The 18,039-nt window shown below is 43.1% G+C and overlaps 1 protein-coding gene across 2 annotated transcripts in view; it reads left to right on the forward strand.

Annotated features, from left to right (window-relative positions):
* Positions 1 to 18,039, forward strand: part of LOC126299061 (uncharacterized) — a 1,316,522-nt gene that overhangs the window by 1,182,830 nt on the left and 115,653 nt on the right. For both annotated transcript variants that reach the window (XM_049990731.1, XM_049990732.1), the window contains one exon: positions 3,607 to 3,744. In XM_049990731.1, the coding sequence (XP_049846688.1) occupies positions 3,607 to 3,744 (138 nt within the window). The remainder of the gene's footprint in view (positions 1 to 3,606; positions 3,745 to 18,039) is intronic.

Genomic DNA, 18,039 nt, shown 5'->3' on the forward strand with positions numbered 1-18,039 from the left:
GTGTTTGTTTCCCCGTAGTGATGCTTGATGTGAAGGTTGTCAACATTTTGTGAAGTAACAGCGCCCCAGCTGCCTGGTGCCTGCTGCCTCCTTCCTCACGCGATGTCATCCTTCTCGATCCGATGTGTTGTAAACAAAGCCTCGAGGCCTCTTTTCTTGATGTTAGTTTTTTTTTATCACGCACTTCACAATACGTGGTGGTCCCCACTCACTGAGAACATTTGTAAAATAACCAACTCTTCACTGAAAACTTTCATGATTTTCAATAGCAGCAAAAAAATATAAAGTCGCTTTCATTATTTTTCTTCTGCAGATTTACACTTAATTAATGTTCTACTGAATAGAATTTGAGATAAAATAACGGTTTGGTGAGTGATCTTAGGATGTACACAACTATTTTATTTAATTGTCTTGATCACATAGTGGTGTAAACGAAATTACCAGTTATGGCTATTCAGTAGCCATGTTCAGAATCTGTAACAGAAGTGAAACATACATTACCAGCTACTGCATTACGAGAGTTCTCATTCTGCTGCACTGCAACAAGTCATACCCATGTAAAAATAACATGAGTCAAAATCGCCATGCATACGTCAACTGGTTACATATAGGAAGCAAAGCTGTCGTAGAGGTCATTAATCCATGCCTAATATATAGACTATTACACAAAGTAATGAAAATGAGGTTCACTTAAGAGAATGGATTTTTGAAATATTCTTAGTTGTATATTTTTTTATGTTTCAACATTGAACCATATGCGACATCTATTTGTCTTCTGGCTGTTTAAAGCTAATCAAAAATTTAATACAATGTTCCACAAATAAAAACTGATTAAGAACCCATTATAAAATTTAATACACTATGATGGCTCTAGAATTAGTCTTATAAAGGAAGAAGACAGAATTAACTTTGACAATATTTGCATTTTTCTGTTTTGCATTTCCCATTTTATATTGTGACTAGAACAATAAATATTTATGTATCAACAGCCTCTAGGTTAGCTTTGCATCCTATCTATAACTGAGTGAAGCATGCATGGAAGTTTTGACTCATGTCTTCTTACATGGTTATCACTCGTTGCAGTGTAGCAGAATGAGAAGTATGTCCTTTGTTTTTAAACTTTTAATGTAATAGTTAGTAAGGTATTTTCTTTTATCTTTATTGTACATTGTGAAGGTGGCTATTGTGTAGCCAAAACCAGTAATTCTGTTAAAAAAAACTGTTCAGGTATCACTCTAATCCAGTGCTGTAAATGTTATTATTAATAAAAACCATTTTACAGCCTATAAAAGTCACTGTTCAATGGATTGCAGTCGTACAGTCACTGATAGTGTTGATTCACTGTTCACTTTCAATACAATCCGTCATAGTCACAGTAACTCAGAATCATCTCCACAAGGGATGCCATGTTCACAGTCTTAGCTCTACAAGCCTTGTCCCAGTGGCGGCGAGTAACAGCCTGACTGTAACCGTGAGTGCTGTATTTGGGTGTGCAGTAACAAGCACACATCGTGGAGTTCTATAATTCACCTGATGTCTTCTAAAGTTGAATGTGAGTCTCGCTGCAGAAGATAAGGCTTGGTTGTGGCTCCATTTATGAAGTAGGTCTGCAGCTTTCATGATTGTTGGAAAATATGGGTGTACGTTTGAGTAAAGATCCTGTAAATTTGTTTGAATGGATGGCTATTATTTATTTAGTGCTGCACATTTTGCCAGAGCGTTGTTAACATCACTCATTAAATATTACACAATACTCCAACTGAGTAAATCAGTAGTTAACACTTGCAAATAATAATATTAATCAGTCACATTTTATAACCTCATAATGCAATTAATCCTTCCATGAATTAATCTACTAGTAATTAACACACTTTGCAAACTACGTATTCCATGACCTCAGCTCACTTCCACTGCTGCCTTCTATCTATTAATAATGCACTTAATGCTTAATAATGTTTTACTGGCGATGACTGTCAATAATAAACGTTTCGAGCAGTGAACAGTTTTCTGCCCAGACCACGAACTTTCTAACCGCGTATATATATATATATATATATATATATATATATATATATATATATATATTCGCTTTTGATCTTCCTAATTTATTCAATCTCATTGCGTAGTAGGTCAGTCCACCTTTTTCTCAGATTGCACAATGCATCTTACAACTCAACGCCCTATTTTGCGTATTATCTGACTGCCTCACTTTCCTACAGCATTTGAGTCTAGTCTGTTGTTATCATTTGCGGAGAGGTGGAATTCCAGTGACCTCAGCAAGATATCTTGGAGGTAAATCTTCTGGTAGACGAAAAGCAAGCCTCAGAGTCCTGATTTTTATTTAATGTAGGTTGATTATATGGAAGTCTTCAGAATTTCTTCATATTGCAGAAGCATGTTCCAGCAGTGGACACGTTAAAGTCATGTAGAGGACATACTGACTGTGATGGCAACATGGATTCTTGGTTCAGTAATGGGTAGAGAGCACAGGTTCGACCAGTTGACTGACTTGAATTACTTGGATGTTCTTTTGCAACAGTGATGTCGGGATACCTTGCTGTCACTGACATGATATACCCACCATTAATCCATAATGGCCTCAGATCAGCTGGAATTTTCCTCCAGGCAGAAACCATAGCTCGAAATCAGAACTGGACAGCGTGGGCATTCGTGTTCCTAATGAATAAGGCCAAGTCATCAGCATAGAGTGCTAGATGGATATCGTCATTTGTAGGTACATCTAATGTGGGAAGGGTGTGAAATAGTGGCCTGAGAACAAATTCTTGAGGTAATGCAGCCAGGATGTGTCTTCGTACTCTAATTTCCTCTCCAGTCTTCATGTGGAAGGCCCTGTCAACCAGTAGAATTTGAGAAGTAAGATGTGTTACACGGAGACCACTGTTCCAATAGTTTAAACAAGAGCCCTCCATACCACAGCGAGTCGAACGCCTTGGGGAGGTCCAGGTATACTGCGCTTACTTATTCTCAGCGAGACGTCAAGAGTTTCCTCCGCCAGTCTCAGTAGTTATTGAGCTGTTGTGTGACCTCTTCTGAATCCGAACTGTAAACAGATGTTGAGCTTCAGCGTGGTGTAGTAGGTGCACATACTACAGTCGCTCAAAGACTCTTGAAAAGTGCTGGTACGAGACTGACGAGTCTGTAATTTGTTGGCACGAGAGAATCCTTTCCTTCCTTGGGAATGGCCACTATATCTGCATGGTTCCATGCAGATAGGAAAGTGTTCACTTAGAAGGACTTGGTTACTTACTGGCAAGTGGAACTCCAGTTCAGCGTAAAGGTAATGTATTTACTAAACCGCTATCGACTACATACATTACGTAAGCACGTGAAGATAGTTTTTTAATACAGTGTCCAAGACCAAGATCTGCTGGCACTTCCTCTCCATACTCATATTAAAATGCTAGAGTTTAACTATTTTCAATTTTTGTGTGTTTTGCACATATTTTGGGGGATACTTGGTTTTCAGTCAAAGATAATGGGTTGCAGTGTACGGCTGCGTCATTGACCTACTTTACTGTTACTGCTCAAGTCACTATCTGTGTAATATTACAAGTGTCACTGACTAGTATAATCTTCTTGTTTCAGGAGATCACTTCTGCACTTCAAATGATTGGTTATCTCCAGAATATCACAAAAGAGCCACATCACATAGATGGTGAAGTTTTTTGTAAGGCAGCAGCAGAAATTCAGAAAGTTCTGGTGTTCGCACTGAGGAACAGAAAGGTATTAACTATAAATTTTCACTGTCTATAGTCCAGTGTAAGCCTATAGTAAAGCTGTATTAAACTAAATCAAGATCAACAAACCATAATTCATTAGATTGTTTACGCCAGGCATGACCGTTGCACTTGCTTTAACCAGGATTGACGTGTTTGTAACACACAGCAGCTTCTGTTGAAACGACTGACGATTTCTTTCAAACTAGTCATTACAGAGAACTTTACATACCCATAATATTGCACTCTTTCCTTTAAATTGTCAGTCAAGTTGTGTTTAGAATCCTTTAGTATTTATAGTTACAGTCTAGATAATGAAAGCACAACGTTTGGCCAGTTAGAAGAAAAGGAGAGAACGTGTTTTACTGATTCATTGCGATATCGTTTCCTCTACTTCTCAGTGCACCACTTTAGCTTCTGTACTCCCCAGCAGTGTCTGTTTTTGTGATCTCAAATTCTTTGGAATGTCACAAGGAGCAGTTTTCTTTGAAAATTATATGTTATATGAACTTCAGATTTCACATTTAATCACAGAGCTATTCTGGGCAAAACGAGTTTACAATTATTCGGTACCTGATTTCTCTACGGTCATCCTCCGTCAAGGCCACTAATTTTATTTACGACTAAGGAAGTACCTGCTTTTGCTGCTTTTGTCCCCGGTGAACTGGGGAGGAATAAGTGTGGAGATAGCCTAATGCTTAGGATGTTAGACCCACATTCTGAATGACTGTGCATCAGATCTGCTTTACGTGCGACGCAATTAAAGTGCAATATAGTTCCGATAAGCTCGCGTTCCATTTCACTTAGATCTTTTATGAGTCTGTCCTTGTGTTCTGTTTCCAATAACCTCGACGCTCACGAGACCTTCAGGTTAACCAACCTCGTTCTACTTTTATGAGTGCTTGGTTCATGCTCACCGCCATTAAACCTGTTATACAGTGTGCACACAAACTGCATCGACATAGCAGTGCAGGTTGTACTAGTATTGTTCAGCGTATTTTGACATAAGGAACGCGTGGTCTCCAGTGGCTCGCTACAGAATAATAATGTAAGTACAATATATATATAGTTAGTCACCTTATTTTCTGTGAAAATTCCGCCCCAACAGAGAAAAATCGTGTAATATACAATCATAAAAACGTACAACACAAAACACTGAAATAACAGCTTACGAGGACCACATGACAATCGGATATTTATATTTTTTCTTAAATTCGTGGTACGTGAAGTTCAGATCTCAAATATCAATCATCCAAAGCCTTTCGATGCAACTCTCAAAATTATCGAGAAACATCGACTTCGAAATGTTCCGACTATATTTCATATTAAAGATGGGAATTAATTCAACAGTCTGTGTGGCCATGTGGTATAATGCTTGCATATCCTGTGGACAGTCTTGGTTCGATTCCCAGCTGTGGTTAATTTTTCAACATAGGAGCAAGTTCAAAGAACATTTCCGTGAAATGTAGAGGTGAAAAAAAATTATAATTTGTAATGTTTCTTTAATTTTACTAGTTTTTATTAACAAGAGATAAAAAAAATTAAGAATTTATATTTGCAACTAAAACTGGAATCTTGTGTTCGATATGTAATTAGAAACAAAATACGTGCATTTTTCATTACAATAACAATTACATATGCGTTAATTAGCATATATTTGATTATTTAAATGACGTCAGTAGTCGAAGTGAACAAAAAAATACGAAAAATTAATGACCAATACAAGAGTCGAATCAGCGATCCAATAGTTACCAATCTCGAATGCAATCGATGTTTATGTCACTTAATGTATTTTACACTTCACGGAGATGCTCGTAGAACATACAACTTTCATTATTTTCATCATGAAAGCAATACCAGCAACCGTTACGAAATTGTCTCGAAAAAGAGCCCATACTTACACTTATTATGGCCAAGACTCAAAATTAACATAATTAGTGCAACTGTGGGCTGTTTTTCATTCGAGACATGCAACTTTGTTGAAAAATTTCCATCAGCCAGGAATCGAATCTAGACCTCCAGACGGCAGGCGAGCATTTTACAACACAACCAGACTGCTTGTCGAAAAATCGACTTTATTTAGTGAATTACAGAAGACCAGAAAACTTCATAGCAGCTTCCACTCTCGCAGGCATACGTTCAGTCAGGTACTGGAAGGTTTTCTATCGGATTCAGATCAGGACTCTGTTCAGGCCAGTACATTACAGGGACGTTATTGTCGTGTAGCCACTCCGCCACAGGCCGTGCATTATGAACAGGTGCTCGATCGTGTTGAAAGATGCACTCGCCATCCCCGAATTGCTCTTTAACAGTGGGAAGTAAGAAGGTGCTTAAAACATCAATGTAGGCGTGTGCTGTGATAGTGCCACTCAAAATAACAAGAGGTGGAAGCCCCTTCCATGAAAAACACACCACACCAGAACACGACCGCCTCCGAATTTTACTGTTGGCACTACACACGCTGGCAAATGACGTTCAACGGGCATTCGCCATACCAACATCCTGTCATCGGATCGCCACATTGTGTACCGTGATTCGGCACTCCACACAACGTTTTTCCACCGTTCAAGCGTCCAATTTTTACGCTCTTTACACCAAGCGAGGCGCCGTTTGGCATTTACCGACGTGATGTGTGGCTTTTGAGCAACCCCTCGACCATGAAATCCAAGTATTCTCACCCCCCCCCCCCCCCATCTAACTATCATAGTACTTGCAGTGGATCCTGATGCAGTTTCAATTCCTGTGTGATTATCTGAATAGATGTCTGCCTATTACACATTACGACCCTCTTCAACTGTCGACGGTCTCTGTCAGTCAACCGACGAGGTCGGCCTGTACGCTTTTGTACTGTACGTGCTACATTGAGGAGAGGTATCGATGTCGGGTCGGTGAGGCCTGGCACGGAGTCGGCATTCCAAAACATCCCAGAGGTTTTCTATCGGATTCAGATCAGGACTCTGTTCAGGCCAGTACATTACAGGGACGTTATTGTCGTTCACGATTCCACTTCACTATCAAATCGGAAACAGTGGACCTAGGGCTGTTTAGGAGTGAAGGAAATCTCGCGTACAGAGGTATGACGCGAGTGAAACCCAATCATCTGACCACGTATGAAGTGCGTGAGTTCCGCGGAGCGCCCCATTCTGCTCTCCCACAATGTCTGATGACTACTGAGATCGCTGATGTGGAGTATCTGGCAGTAAGTGGCAGCACAATGCACCTAACATGAAAACGTATGTTTTTGTGGGTGTCCGAATACTTTTGATCACATAGTGTATTTTACTACACGTGACAAAAACAGAGTTCCGTCCTTAGCAAAAGCAAGGCAAATAACTGCACTGAACTGACAAAAGTCATCGGATAGCGATATACACCAATATAGATGGCGATAATATTGCAGACACAAGGTGTAAAAGAGCATTGCATTGGCAGAGTTGTCATTTGTACCCATGAGATTCGTGTAAAAAGGTTTCCGACGTGATTGTGGCCGCACGACGGGAGTTAGCAGACTTTGAATGCGAAATGGTAGATGGAGATAAACGCATGAGACATTCCATTTCGAAAATCATTAGGGAATTTAATATTCCGAGATGCTCAGTACCAAGAGTGTGCCGAGAATACCACATTTTGGCCGTTACATCACACCACGAACACAGAAGAAGCCGACGGCCTTCACTTGACGACCGAGCCGCTAGGACAGTGCGTCGAAATTTTTTCGTTAATGGACTGTGGTAGCAGACAACCGACACGAGTGTCTTCGCTAAGAGCACATAGGCTGCAATTTCACTTCTGGATTCCTGAGCATTTCGGTAGGATGCTAGACTGAAAAACTGTGGCCTCGTCGTGTGAGTCTCGATTTTAGTTGGTAAGAGCTAGTGGTAGGGTTCGAGTGTGTCGCAGAGTCAACGAAGCCATGGGCCTAGGTTTTAACAAGGTATTGTGCAAGCTGGTGGTGGGTCCATAACGGCATGGGCTGTGTTTACATAGAATTGACTGGGTCATCTGGTTCAAAAAAGCCGATCATTGACTGGAAATGGCTACGTTGGGCTATGTGGACACCATCTGCAGCCATTCACGTACTTCATGTTCCCAAACAACAATGGAATTTTTATGAATGACAATGCACCATGTCATCAGACCGCAAGTGTTCACGATTGGTTTGAAGAACATTCTGGACAATTCCAGACCACCTGATATGAATCCCATAGAAAATTTACGGGACATAAGCAAGATGTCAGATTGTACATAAAATCTTGTACTTGCAACACTTTCACAATTATGGACGGCTGCACTTCTCTGGGCAAAAGGAGGTCTGACACAATATTAATAGGTATCCTACGACTTTTTCCCCCCATTGCAAATTAGTAAGGCCACCACACACTGAATCAGATTTCACTGTTGACACTCAATGTGTTGACTGCCAAATATGCCACACCCCAGAAGCACCGGAGATGCATGGGAACTGGTGTTCTACTGTTTTGCCGCCTCATGTGATGACCGCTATTCGCGGTGGTTGTGGTGTCTGTAGCCAGCACTGGTTCAGTGGAGTGGTCGAAGCTTTTTTTTCCCTCTGAGTCTGAATGCATGTGAGAGGAAGAGTGATTTGTACTCTCCATATCGGTGGGAGTTAACACTATGAGTGTGAGTGGCTCCACCGTATTTGGCTCCTCTGTGGTTGCTGGTTTGAGGCGTTCAATTGGTATCATCTGTTCTTTACCATTCCACACTGTTTTCACTCTCTCTCGAGAACCTTGTAGGGTGCAGCGTATGGTGACCTTAATGGAGGCAGTAGGCAGTCGTCTCTCAGACAGCACTGCGATGTTAGCTGAAGTTCGTTGAGCATGAAGACCGTTTTGTCTCTGTGCTTCTTGCATTGCCAACTCCGTAGTTGCCTCTGCAGCTGAAATATGAGGTGACTTAGAAGAGATGAGCTCGGCAACGAATCGTAATTGTCTTCCATGCACCGGTTGTACTGCAGAACAGTGGAGGTCCTCTTTTACCCGGAACAGCACTAGCGGTAGTGATACGGTCCAGTGGCCATCGCTACACATTTGAGATGCTTTCAAGGTTCTGTGGATTCATTCTACAATCCCATTGGCTCCGGACTGGTGATTCTGGTATGGTAGTAGCTGCATTGATGTAGGAGCTCGTGGAACGACTGAGACTCGAATTGCCTCCCAACATCAGATGTTATGGTTTGGGGCACCCCACATCTCATGATCCAGTGTTCGGTCAGTGCTCTGGCCACTGTTTCTGCTAGAATGTCGGTGATGGCATTGGCTTCTGGCCAGCAAGTGAATCTATCTGTGATGACCAACAAGGAACTGTACTGGTCGGAGCTCGGTAGCAATCCTACCATGTCCACATGCACATGCGTCAAACGCGCCGTTGGTGTGTCGATGGTAACTACAAGGGCTGAGACATACGCGTCAATCTTGCCCCGCTGATAATTCTCAACGTATTGCGCACATTGATTGCAATCCTTCTTGACGCCCGACTAAATCATCTTGGCCACCAACCTGACTCTAGTCTTGACACCAGGATGCGCTACACCATGGAAGGCTTCCAATACCTGACGCTGAAACTCCTGTCGTATATATGGACGCAGGATATTGTGAACCAAGTCGCACCACAACGTTGCTTGTAGCTGAGGCATATAAAGTTGCATTAGGTTCAGTACGGGTTTTTCTGCTCAAGGAGTTCCGTACCGTCATAGCCATTGAAAGAGCTGTCTGAGGTGTAATTCGTGTTGTTCCATTGAGATGGAGAACACTAAGATGTCATCCATGTTGTGTACGAGCCAAGGCGGGAAATCAGTACACTATTAATGAGAGTGAAACACGAATACTGAATTAAATAAGAAAGAACTTAACGTTCATAGATTGCCCCCTGTAGCAATTCACGATCATGTATGGTTGTTTGATACCAGGTGGCAGAAGACTAGCAGCCAAATATCAACCGTGCTGCGAAGTAACGATGGTCTGAAAAGTCCACCCCACCACTGCGCACTGTTCAGAATCAGAGAGTAAGACAGAACTGTAATGCACAGTAGTACAAAAATGGTTCAAATGGCTCTGAGCACTATGGGACTTAAATGCATTGGTCATCAGTCCCCTAGAACTTAGAACTACTTAAACCTAACTAACCTAAGGACATCACACACATCCATGCACGAGGCAGGATTCGAACCTGCGACCGTAGCGGTTCCAGACTGTAGCGCCTAGAACCCCTCGGCCACTATGGCCGGCGCAGTAGTACAGTGAACACTACTAAGATCTGTATGTTGGTGCACAACAAGAACTATTTCACTCACCAACCTGACAACAGCACACCGACTGACTACAACAGCAACACACTGAGACACACTATAGCGAGGCGACTCCCAGAACACTAGAACCGCTTGTCTGCTACAGCCTGTATCAGCCTGTATTTGGCGATTTATGTCTCATTGGGCTATTGAAAACTTCTCGGGTTAGCCGGAAAGACTTCACTGGTTCCTAGCGCACTGGACGACGTCCTAATATGATGCACGGTTTTGTCTTTGCATGTCCTCGCTGCCTTTGAGGGAGACGTAGGAGCTGAGATTTCTTGTAAAATTTTATGAAAAGGAAGGTTTACTTGCATTTGTGGGACCTCCGCTAACGACAGAAGCCTACTGTCATTGAAATTGTAACCACAACCAGCAGCGGGAACGCCTTGGTCTGCGGATCGGAGCCGCCAGGCGGGGAAGCCGCCGGCGGTGGAGCACGCACCACCGGGTAAACACACGACGAGTCGGATGACAGACCAATGACAAATGACAACAACCGACCACGACCGACAATGAGCGATACAACAAGGAAGAGATAAACAACGGAGGCTTGTGGAAACCACAACACCAAACACCAAACGTAAATCCACTCGGAACCAGAGTCAGGCAAATGTCAACAACGAGCAACGACCAGAACGCAATACCGCCGAGATAGAAACGAAATCCAGAGCGAGTACCAGACTGGCTGGACTAGGTTTTTTTTTTCTTTATTGTAATTTTTATCACCTCATACAAGGCGGGCTGGCAGCAGAATATTACGCTGCTCTTCAGCCTTGAGTGGTACAATAAATATTACATGTAGGTGGCACAGATAATACAATAAAAACGGCGGGCAAAAACTGTAGACACGAAAAACAAAAAACATGGAGCCGTTCACGCTGGACGAGAAACTCACTAACACTAGTTGATACAGCGCACATAACATGGTTGACGGCGACGGCACAGGTGAACAGTGGTGGCGTGACGGCGAAAGAACACTAAACACAAAACGAAGGCACACACACGAGACACTAATGGCGATGATCTTCGGCGCGCGAATGTTCGCTGAGCGCGTGCGAGTCCGGAGACCTGCCAAGAGAGGAGGAGGGGGGGGGGAGAGGGGAGAGCAGAAATGCCACGGGCAGGGGAGATAGGGGGAAGGGAGGAAGGGGGAGGGGAAGCCCGGGGGAGAGAGGTGGAGGAAGGGGGATGGGAGGAAAAGGAGAGAGAAGGGAGGGAGGGTGCCTAAAGGAAAAGACACAGGAAGTGGGGGGGAGGATCAAAGTTGATAGGAGGGGTAGATGGAGGGGAGGAGGACATCATCAGGGAGGGGGAGCTGGCGGAATCCACCTTGGGAGAGGGTAAGGAGGGTGGAGAGATGGAGACCGGGTGGGACATTGGGAATACAGGCACGGCAGCGGGTGGGGGTGGGAGAGGATGGGCGAGACAAGTGGGTGAGGAGGATCGAATTTATGGGAAGTGTACAGGATCCATATCCTTTCAAGGAAAAGGAGGAGTTGGGGGAACGGAATGAGATCATACAGGATCTGCGTGGGGGAGGGGTGATGAATGCGATACACGAGGCAGAGAGCATGGCGTTCAAGGATTTGAAGGGATTTATAAAAGGTAGGGGGCGGAGATCCAGGCCAGATGGGCGTAACATAGGATAAGGTGAATGAGGGATTTATAGGTGTGGGGTATGGTGGAGGGGTCCAGATCTCATGTACGCCCGGAAAGGAGCTTGAGGAGACTGAGTCGGGAGCGTGCCTTGGCTTGGATTGTCCGGAGATGGGGGGTCCAGGAGAGGCGACGGTCAAGGGTGACGCCAAGGTACTTAAGGATGGGGATGAGGGCGACAGGATGGCCAGAGATGGTGAGGTAGAAATCAAGGAGGCGAAAGGAGTGGGTGGTTTTGCCTATGATTATCAACTGGGTTTTGGAGGGATTTACCTTGAGCAACCACTGGTTGCACCAAGCGGTGAACCGGTCAAGATGGGACTGGAGAAGGCGTTGGGAGCACTGCAAGGTGGGGGCAAGGGCAAGGAAGGCGGTGTCATCGGCAGACTGGAGAAGGTGGACGGGGTGGTGACGGCGGCGGCATGTCCGCCGTATACAAAAGGTGCAGAAGGTGGGAGAGGACGGAGCCTTGGGGCACACCGGCGGAGGGAAAAAAAGGTGTAGGAATCCGTGTTATGGATGGTGACGTAGGAAGGACGGTGGGAGAGAAAGGAGCCGTTCAGACGGACGTAGTTAATGGGAAGGGTGAAGGTTTGGAGCTTGAAGAGGAGCTGGACTAGGGCAGACCGGGTCCCTATATACGAAACAGGAGGGAGCGGCTTTGGGCCGCTGTCTGCACGTGGCTTAGCGATGGCGTCCACGCTGCGCGAGAGCCGCTGCGCGGAATAGCCGCCGCGGAGGCGGAGCCCTCTATGGGCTGACCACGTCCATTTGTTCTGCCGCGTGTTCGACTTCCGCGGCGGAAGGTACTAGAGAAATCAGCAGTGAGTTGGAAGCTGTGGAGGCAATCGGCCCCTGTAATTGACTCCGAAACGTCTGCTACTACGAAGTGCCAACGGAAAATCTTGTACATGTTGAGATCTAGCTCTACTCATTTTCTTCCGTACGTACAAACGGACGAGTTGTTAGATGCTGTTAATAGTTGTGTCGTCTACGTCGAAACTGTGTCGATGTAGCACACAGCACACTGGGGATTGATCCCGTATCCACCAAGAATTTGGCTCTTGGTATGTTGTCTGTTACAGTTGACTGAGTTGCCTCCTGCAGCGTATGTGAAACCGATTCACTACGAGTTGTTTGCGACTGTGGTTTTGTGGCTGATGTAGCAACCGTGTCTTCATAATACTGTTATTCCTAGCTTTTGTTCCCGTACCCCCTCATTAAGTGATACAATGATGACGTATTTATAGTTTGGGTTACTTTACCTTTCATCATGGTATCAGAACCAGAGACAGGAATTAACTTCACCATGGTAGTTCCAGTATTTGTAGTCAAACTGACCTGAACTGAAGAGGGTGTTTCCAGTACGTGCAGTCTATGGAGGAAGAGCGTGTGTTAAGACTGTCCGAACAATTAACGCCCAGTAGAGGCTGTTGATTTTTCAAAACGACCAAATGCTGGTGGTCGATACTGACAGATGCAGATGATAGTGTAACATCTGTGTCTTCTGTTATGACGACTTGAGCAAAGGAGATGGATCTTTGCGACGAATGATTTGCCGAAACTTGTCGTCTGTAGCGCTTGGGTGCCGGCAAGGTGCAACCCACTTGCGTACCTTCCATCCAAATTGCTGATGATACCAGCACGCACCAACTACGGTCGTCTTCCTATTCCTTGTAGCTCTGTATTTGAGTGATGGGTTTATTGCGCCACTTTCGCTGTGCTCTTGCTGCTGTTTCTTGCGAATATTTCAGTTCCACTAACTGTGCACTTAGATCGTGCACGCCAGCAGTCAGCTTAAACTATGCTGTTGTTTGAGTTGTAATGATTATGCGTGGTCCAGTTCCACTGAGCTGTCACGCCTCCGACATTCGTTTTTCGACCCGTGAACAATGTTGTCATGTGCCTCCGCGCTGGAAACACTGTTTTTCATATTGTTTGGAATGGCCTCAGTTTTAAGGCATTTCAATGTTTACCACCAAAACTGTGCAAATGTAAAGAGGTAGCCTCTAAAGCCATAGTATGCGAACAGAATTCTCAGACAGCAAATCGTTTCCTTCTAGTGTCGTAAGGTCCTTCAAAACTGCTTGGGGGACTTATCCCCTAATTTTCATCACCTATAATAATTTTTGAGCCCGAAACTCGGCCATCAATGTCAATAGTCGAATTATCCAATATTTTAATGCTACTCTTCTTCAGCTTGCACAGTTTTAATTATGTTGAAGTGAGCAACTATGCAATGAAATCTGTCCACGTTATCCCTGTCGCTGTGTTGTTCAAAAATGCTTTCGGCTTGCATGAACGTCAGTTCTGGTCTTGTCGGCCAGAATGGTGGCAATTTTATGTGGCTGATTTCCATTTTCTTTGCTATGTGAGGTACTCTTATACACAGAGTTGACGTCTTTGGTCCTGCACTGCCGAACGTTCCGAATTAACGTCGAACTCACTTCACGGGGTTACCACCATAGGATTTTGTTTGTTTGGTTAGCTATGACTCTATGCTGAATGTTTCGAGACTGTTTAGCACATCTCACGTTTATTGCACTTTCACTTATGTTTTACAACACGTGAGAAAAACAGAGTTCCGTCCTTAGCAAAAACAACACAAAGAACTAGGAAAGATACCACACAGTAAATCAGATTTCATTGTTCACACTCGATGCGTCAACTGAAGAGGTCGCTACAATGCCGACATTAACACTGTTGTACAGGTATTTTCGCTCTACCAAATACAAAGATAAATGGGGGAAGAAATCAAATGAAGTGTAATTAGTCTGTAACAAGCCACCGAAGACCACGGGTCTCTCATATCAAAATATTCACAATTCTCCGCTCTAGGACTGGGTGCTATGTTGTCCTCACGTTTGCATCGTCGTAACTGACATGAAAATCGTCTCCAATACGGTATCGTATTGCTTTTCCGTTACTGAGAGGGCTCAATGGGCACGACTCGAAAGCCAATGAATTGAAATTTAAAAAATACTCAAAAAATATCCCTAAAAAAGCTCCAATTTTGTTGATGGATTCCCGGTACATCCAGTACATGCGAGGGATGCGATAGCACAAATAGTATTTTGGATCATTCTGTCAGTTGCCTATATTGGAAAGATATAACAACTCCAGACTGTATTAGTCCTTATACGGTCAATTATATAAATAATTTAGAAAAAATGTTTCTCATATGGTTCAGATCATTTGTAAAATTTACCACCACTTTCTGCTTTTAGAGGCATAATTTGAGATCACGTTTTTTTCTGTATAGGTGCTGGTGGTTTTTGTTTCGTGCCAGCTAGGACAATTTGAGCAGAATTTCCGTCTTATACATCACAGTCTTAACAAATAAAGTGACACATTCTGAAATACAGAAACGTCTTTGCCGTTTATATCACAACACCACAAGCCAATTGAAAGTTAACAGCAATTTGCAACATGAGGAAGAACGTGCTAAATTTAGATTCATTCTATAAGCTAATTACCTATGTTACCTCAAATTGTTTAATGCATTGTACAACTAGACGATCTATAACCTCATCATGAGTTTATAGGGACGATAAATTAATCATAGTTGATAGAGGATAAATTTTTATTATTACCGAACGTATTACTTTTAGCTCGTCGTTTATGAGTCATGTGCAAGAGGCCTCCATAAGTTTCTGAGAAGAAATGACAACAATTTTACGTAAATTTCGTATTATTTGAGGTATTTTTCGATAAATTTACAACAGATATTTAAACACAGTGCCCTGAAACACTTCGAAACAGTAGCTGCCCAACTGTATCGAGAGCGGCGGGTTCCTGTGTCATATCGTAATTTGCGTCATTCAATCTGACAGTCAGTTCGATTCTGATTGCAATCTGACTAATGTACACCACGCTCTTGACATACCCGCAGAGATAGAATCAAGGCTCGTTCAATCAGATGCACGTGCTAGCCACACAAAGGTTCTACTGATCTGACCAATGTCCCCCAGAGCTGACAGCTGAGATCGCGCATCAGAATTGAAACTTTCTCTGGAACCGTTATGCTAGAATCGAAAGCTATTGCAGTTAGTGGTATTTGCTGAGTTCATCTGTGCTTTAACTTTTCCAGTAGTTAAAATAGCATACACGACCGAAGTAGACTTCATCTTTGAATAATACGTGTGTTCGTGTGTATAAAACAGAATCATTAGCTTTGTAATGAAGGTAGGAGTACGTTGTACACCTGCACCACTTTCACAAAGTATAGGCTCCAGCACCTCTCGATTTCGCACCTCCTATCGAAATGATGCAGTAGTTTCTTCTTTAAAAAGTTAATGATGCTACCTCCCGCGCACAGATGTTATTGATTTGCACATGAATCCTGCTTTGCTCTTATAAGTTATTTTAACTATCGGAAAGTTAAAGCATATGGGTTCAAAAGTGTGTGATGTTCTTACGTAACCTGTGCCCATAGCAACAATACTGATTAGAGCTTCATTATTATAGCTAAATATGGAGGTTTTCTGACAATACATAGTTCTCGTATTACAATTATCCAGTTCAGGGTGACGATTCTCTTTTTCTGGAAGACATAGTCAAGTTCAGTGAAGGTATACTTCTTGTATGATACTGATTTTCACAGAAACAACGAGCGTCTCTTCTATTGCCCATCTCTCCACCATGGAACATAATTATTGCAGTGAGTTCAAAATAGCAGCCCATACGGACCCAGAACCTCTCATGTACCCAGTAACAGTAACAACACACAAGACACACTGAAATCTTTAGAGCGGAAAAACAGCTAATTAAGTACTGACAATAGTGTGTTGCCATTCAAGACCAGTCATCTTTAATAATGAATATGGCTCATAAATGACAGGTTAAAATGTCTGTGTTCCTTATTACGAACCAGCGAGATGAGGCATAGTCTTTCTGAAAGTTTATCGTTGAGGTTCCGAAACACCTTCGTATATGAAAAGTACAGGAATCCGTTACTACAGAGCGAATATGAAGCAAATTTATTGAGACATGTATGATGAAAGTAAAAGTACATAGATAATTGTGATTTCATAAAGGGCAATATTCATATATAGCAATGTTTCCTAATTGAAGCTTCCATTTGACAGGAAATTGTTAATCAATACTTATTCTTCTGGCGTGTCGTTTCGTTCCTTATACACGGTCGATGTTCCTGGTAAGTTTCTCCAATTTAACTCTATCCTGTGTGTTACCGTCCTTCAATTATTTCTCGCTTCTGACCTCTCTAACACAGTCCGTCCACTTTTTCTCTGTCCTTGGAACCTTCTCCTACGTCTACATCAGTCTTTTTCGACTATGCGCCTCTTCTCAGGGCATGTTCATACCGCTGGGCCCCTTTGCTCTGAAATTCCTTGGAGCCTCAATAACATTTAAGCCACTTTGCAGTCTCTCTGTTTTACAGTGCACTGTGCAATGTCCTTCAGACATACACGCAAGTCTGAAGGACATTGCATAGTACACCGTGAAACAGAGGAACTGCAGAATAGTATTACATGACTAAACACGCCATGACAATAATAAATTGAAATTCACTCCTGGAATTCAGCATAAATGTAATAGGTATAGATGTGCTACTTAATTTGACATATGAAAATCTCTGCCAGACCAGGATTCGAACCCGTATTTCCCACTTATCGCGAGCGATTGCCTCATCACTTAGGCTATCCGGGAACGCTACCCGGACCGATTCAAACTTCCACATGTCACACACCTACATATTCTTACAGATTATTAATTCATTTACACAGTCGCACATCTCGTGATTCCCGTGCGGGTCAAATCTAAATATATATATATATAAAGCGAAGATGGGCCAGTGACGAAAATTACGTCGAGAGTCTATGACTTGTCATTGTCTTGGTTCGAATATCTGTATGGTAATCACGAGATGTGCGAGTGTGGGCAAATGAATTAATAATCTGCGAGAATAAATAGATAGGTATGTGACATATGGAAATTTGTGTCAGTCCAGGTAACGTGCTCGGATAGTCTAAGTGGTAAGGCGATTGCTCGTAACAAGCAGGAAACCCGTGTTAGGTTCCCGGTCATCCACATATTTTCATATGCTACTAATAAACTGTATAGCTGAAGTTTACTCCTATTCCCAACTGCGAATACATTTCTTCTTTTAAACTTCCTAGGATTTTTTCAATTCAGTTTTCTGTTAATTCTGCTGACGCCGTACATCCATCTCAAGATTTTCGTCTCATCTACAAACAGCCTCCTGTACTCAAAATATCGACGGGTGTACTGCCGGTCTATAGTGTCCAACGGGCACAATATTTCGGCGATCAAACATGTCGCCATCATCAGGTGAACTGACGGACTGAGCTCCTG

Source organism: Schistocerca gregaria, chromosome X, assembly GCF_023897955.1.
Source record: "Schistocerca gregaria isolate iqSchGreg1 chromosome X, iqSchGreg1.2, whole genome shotgun sequence".
NCBI classification, from domain to species: Eukaryota; Metazoa; Arthropoda; class Insecta; order Orthoptera; family Acrididae; genus Schistocerca; species Schistocerca gregaria.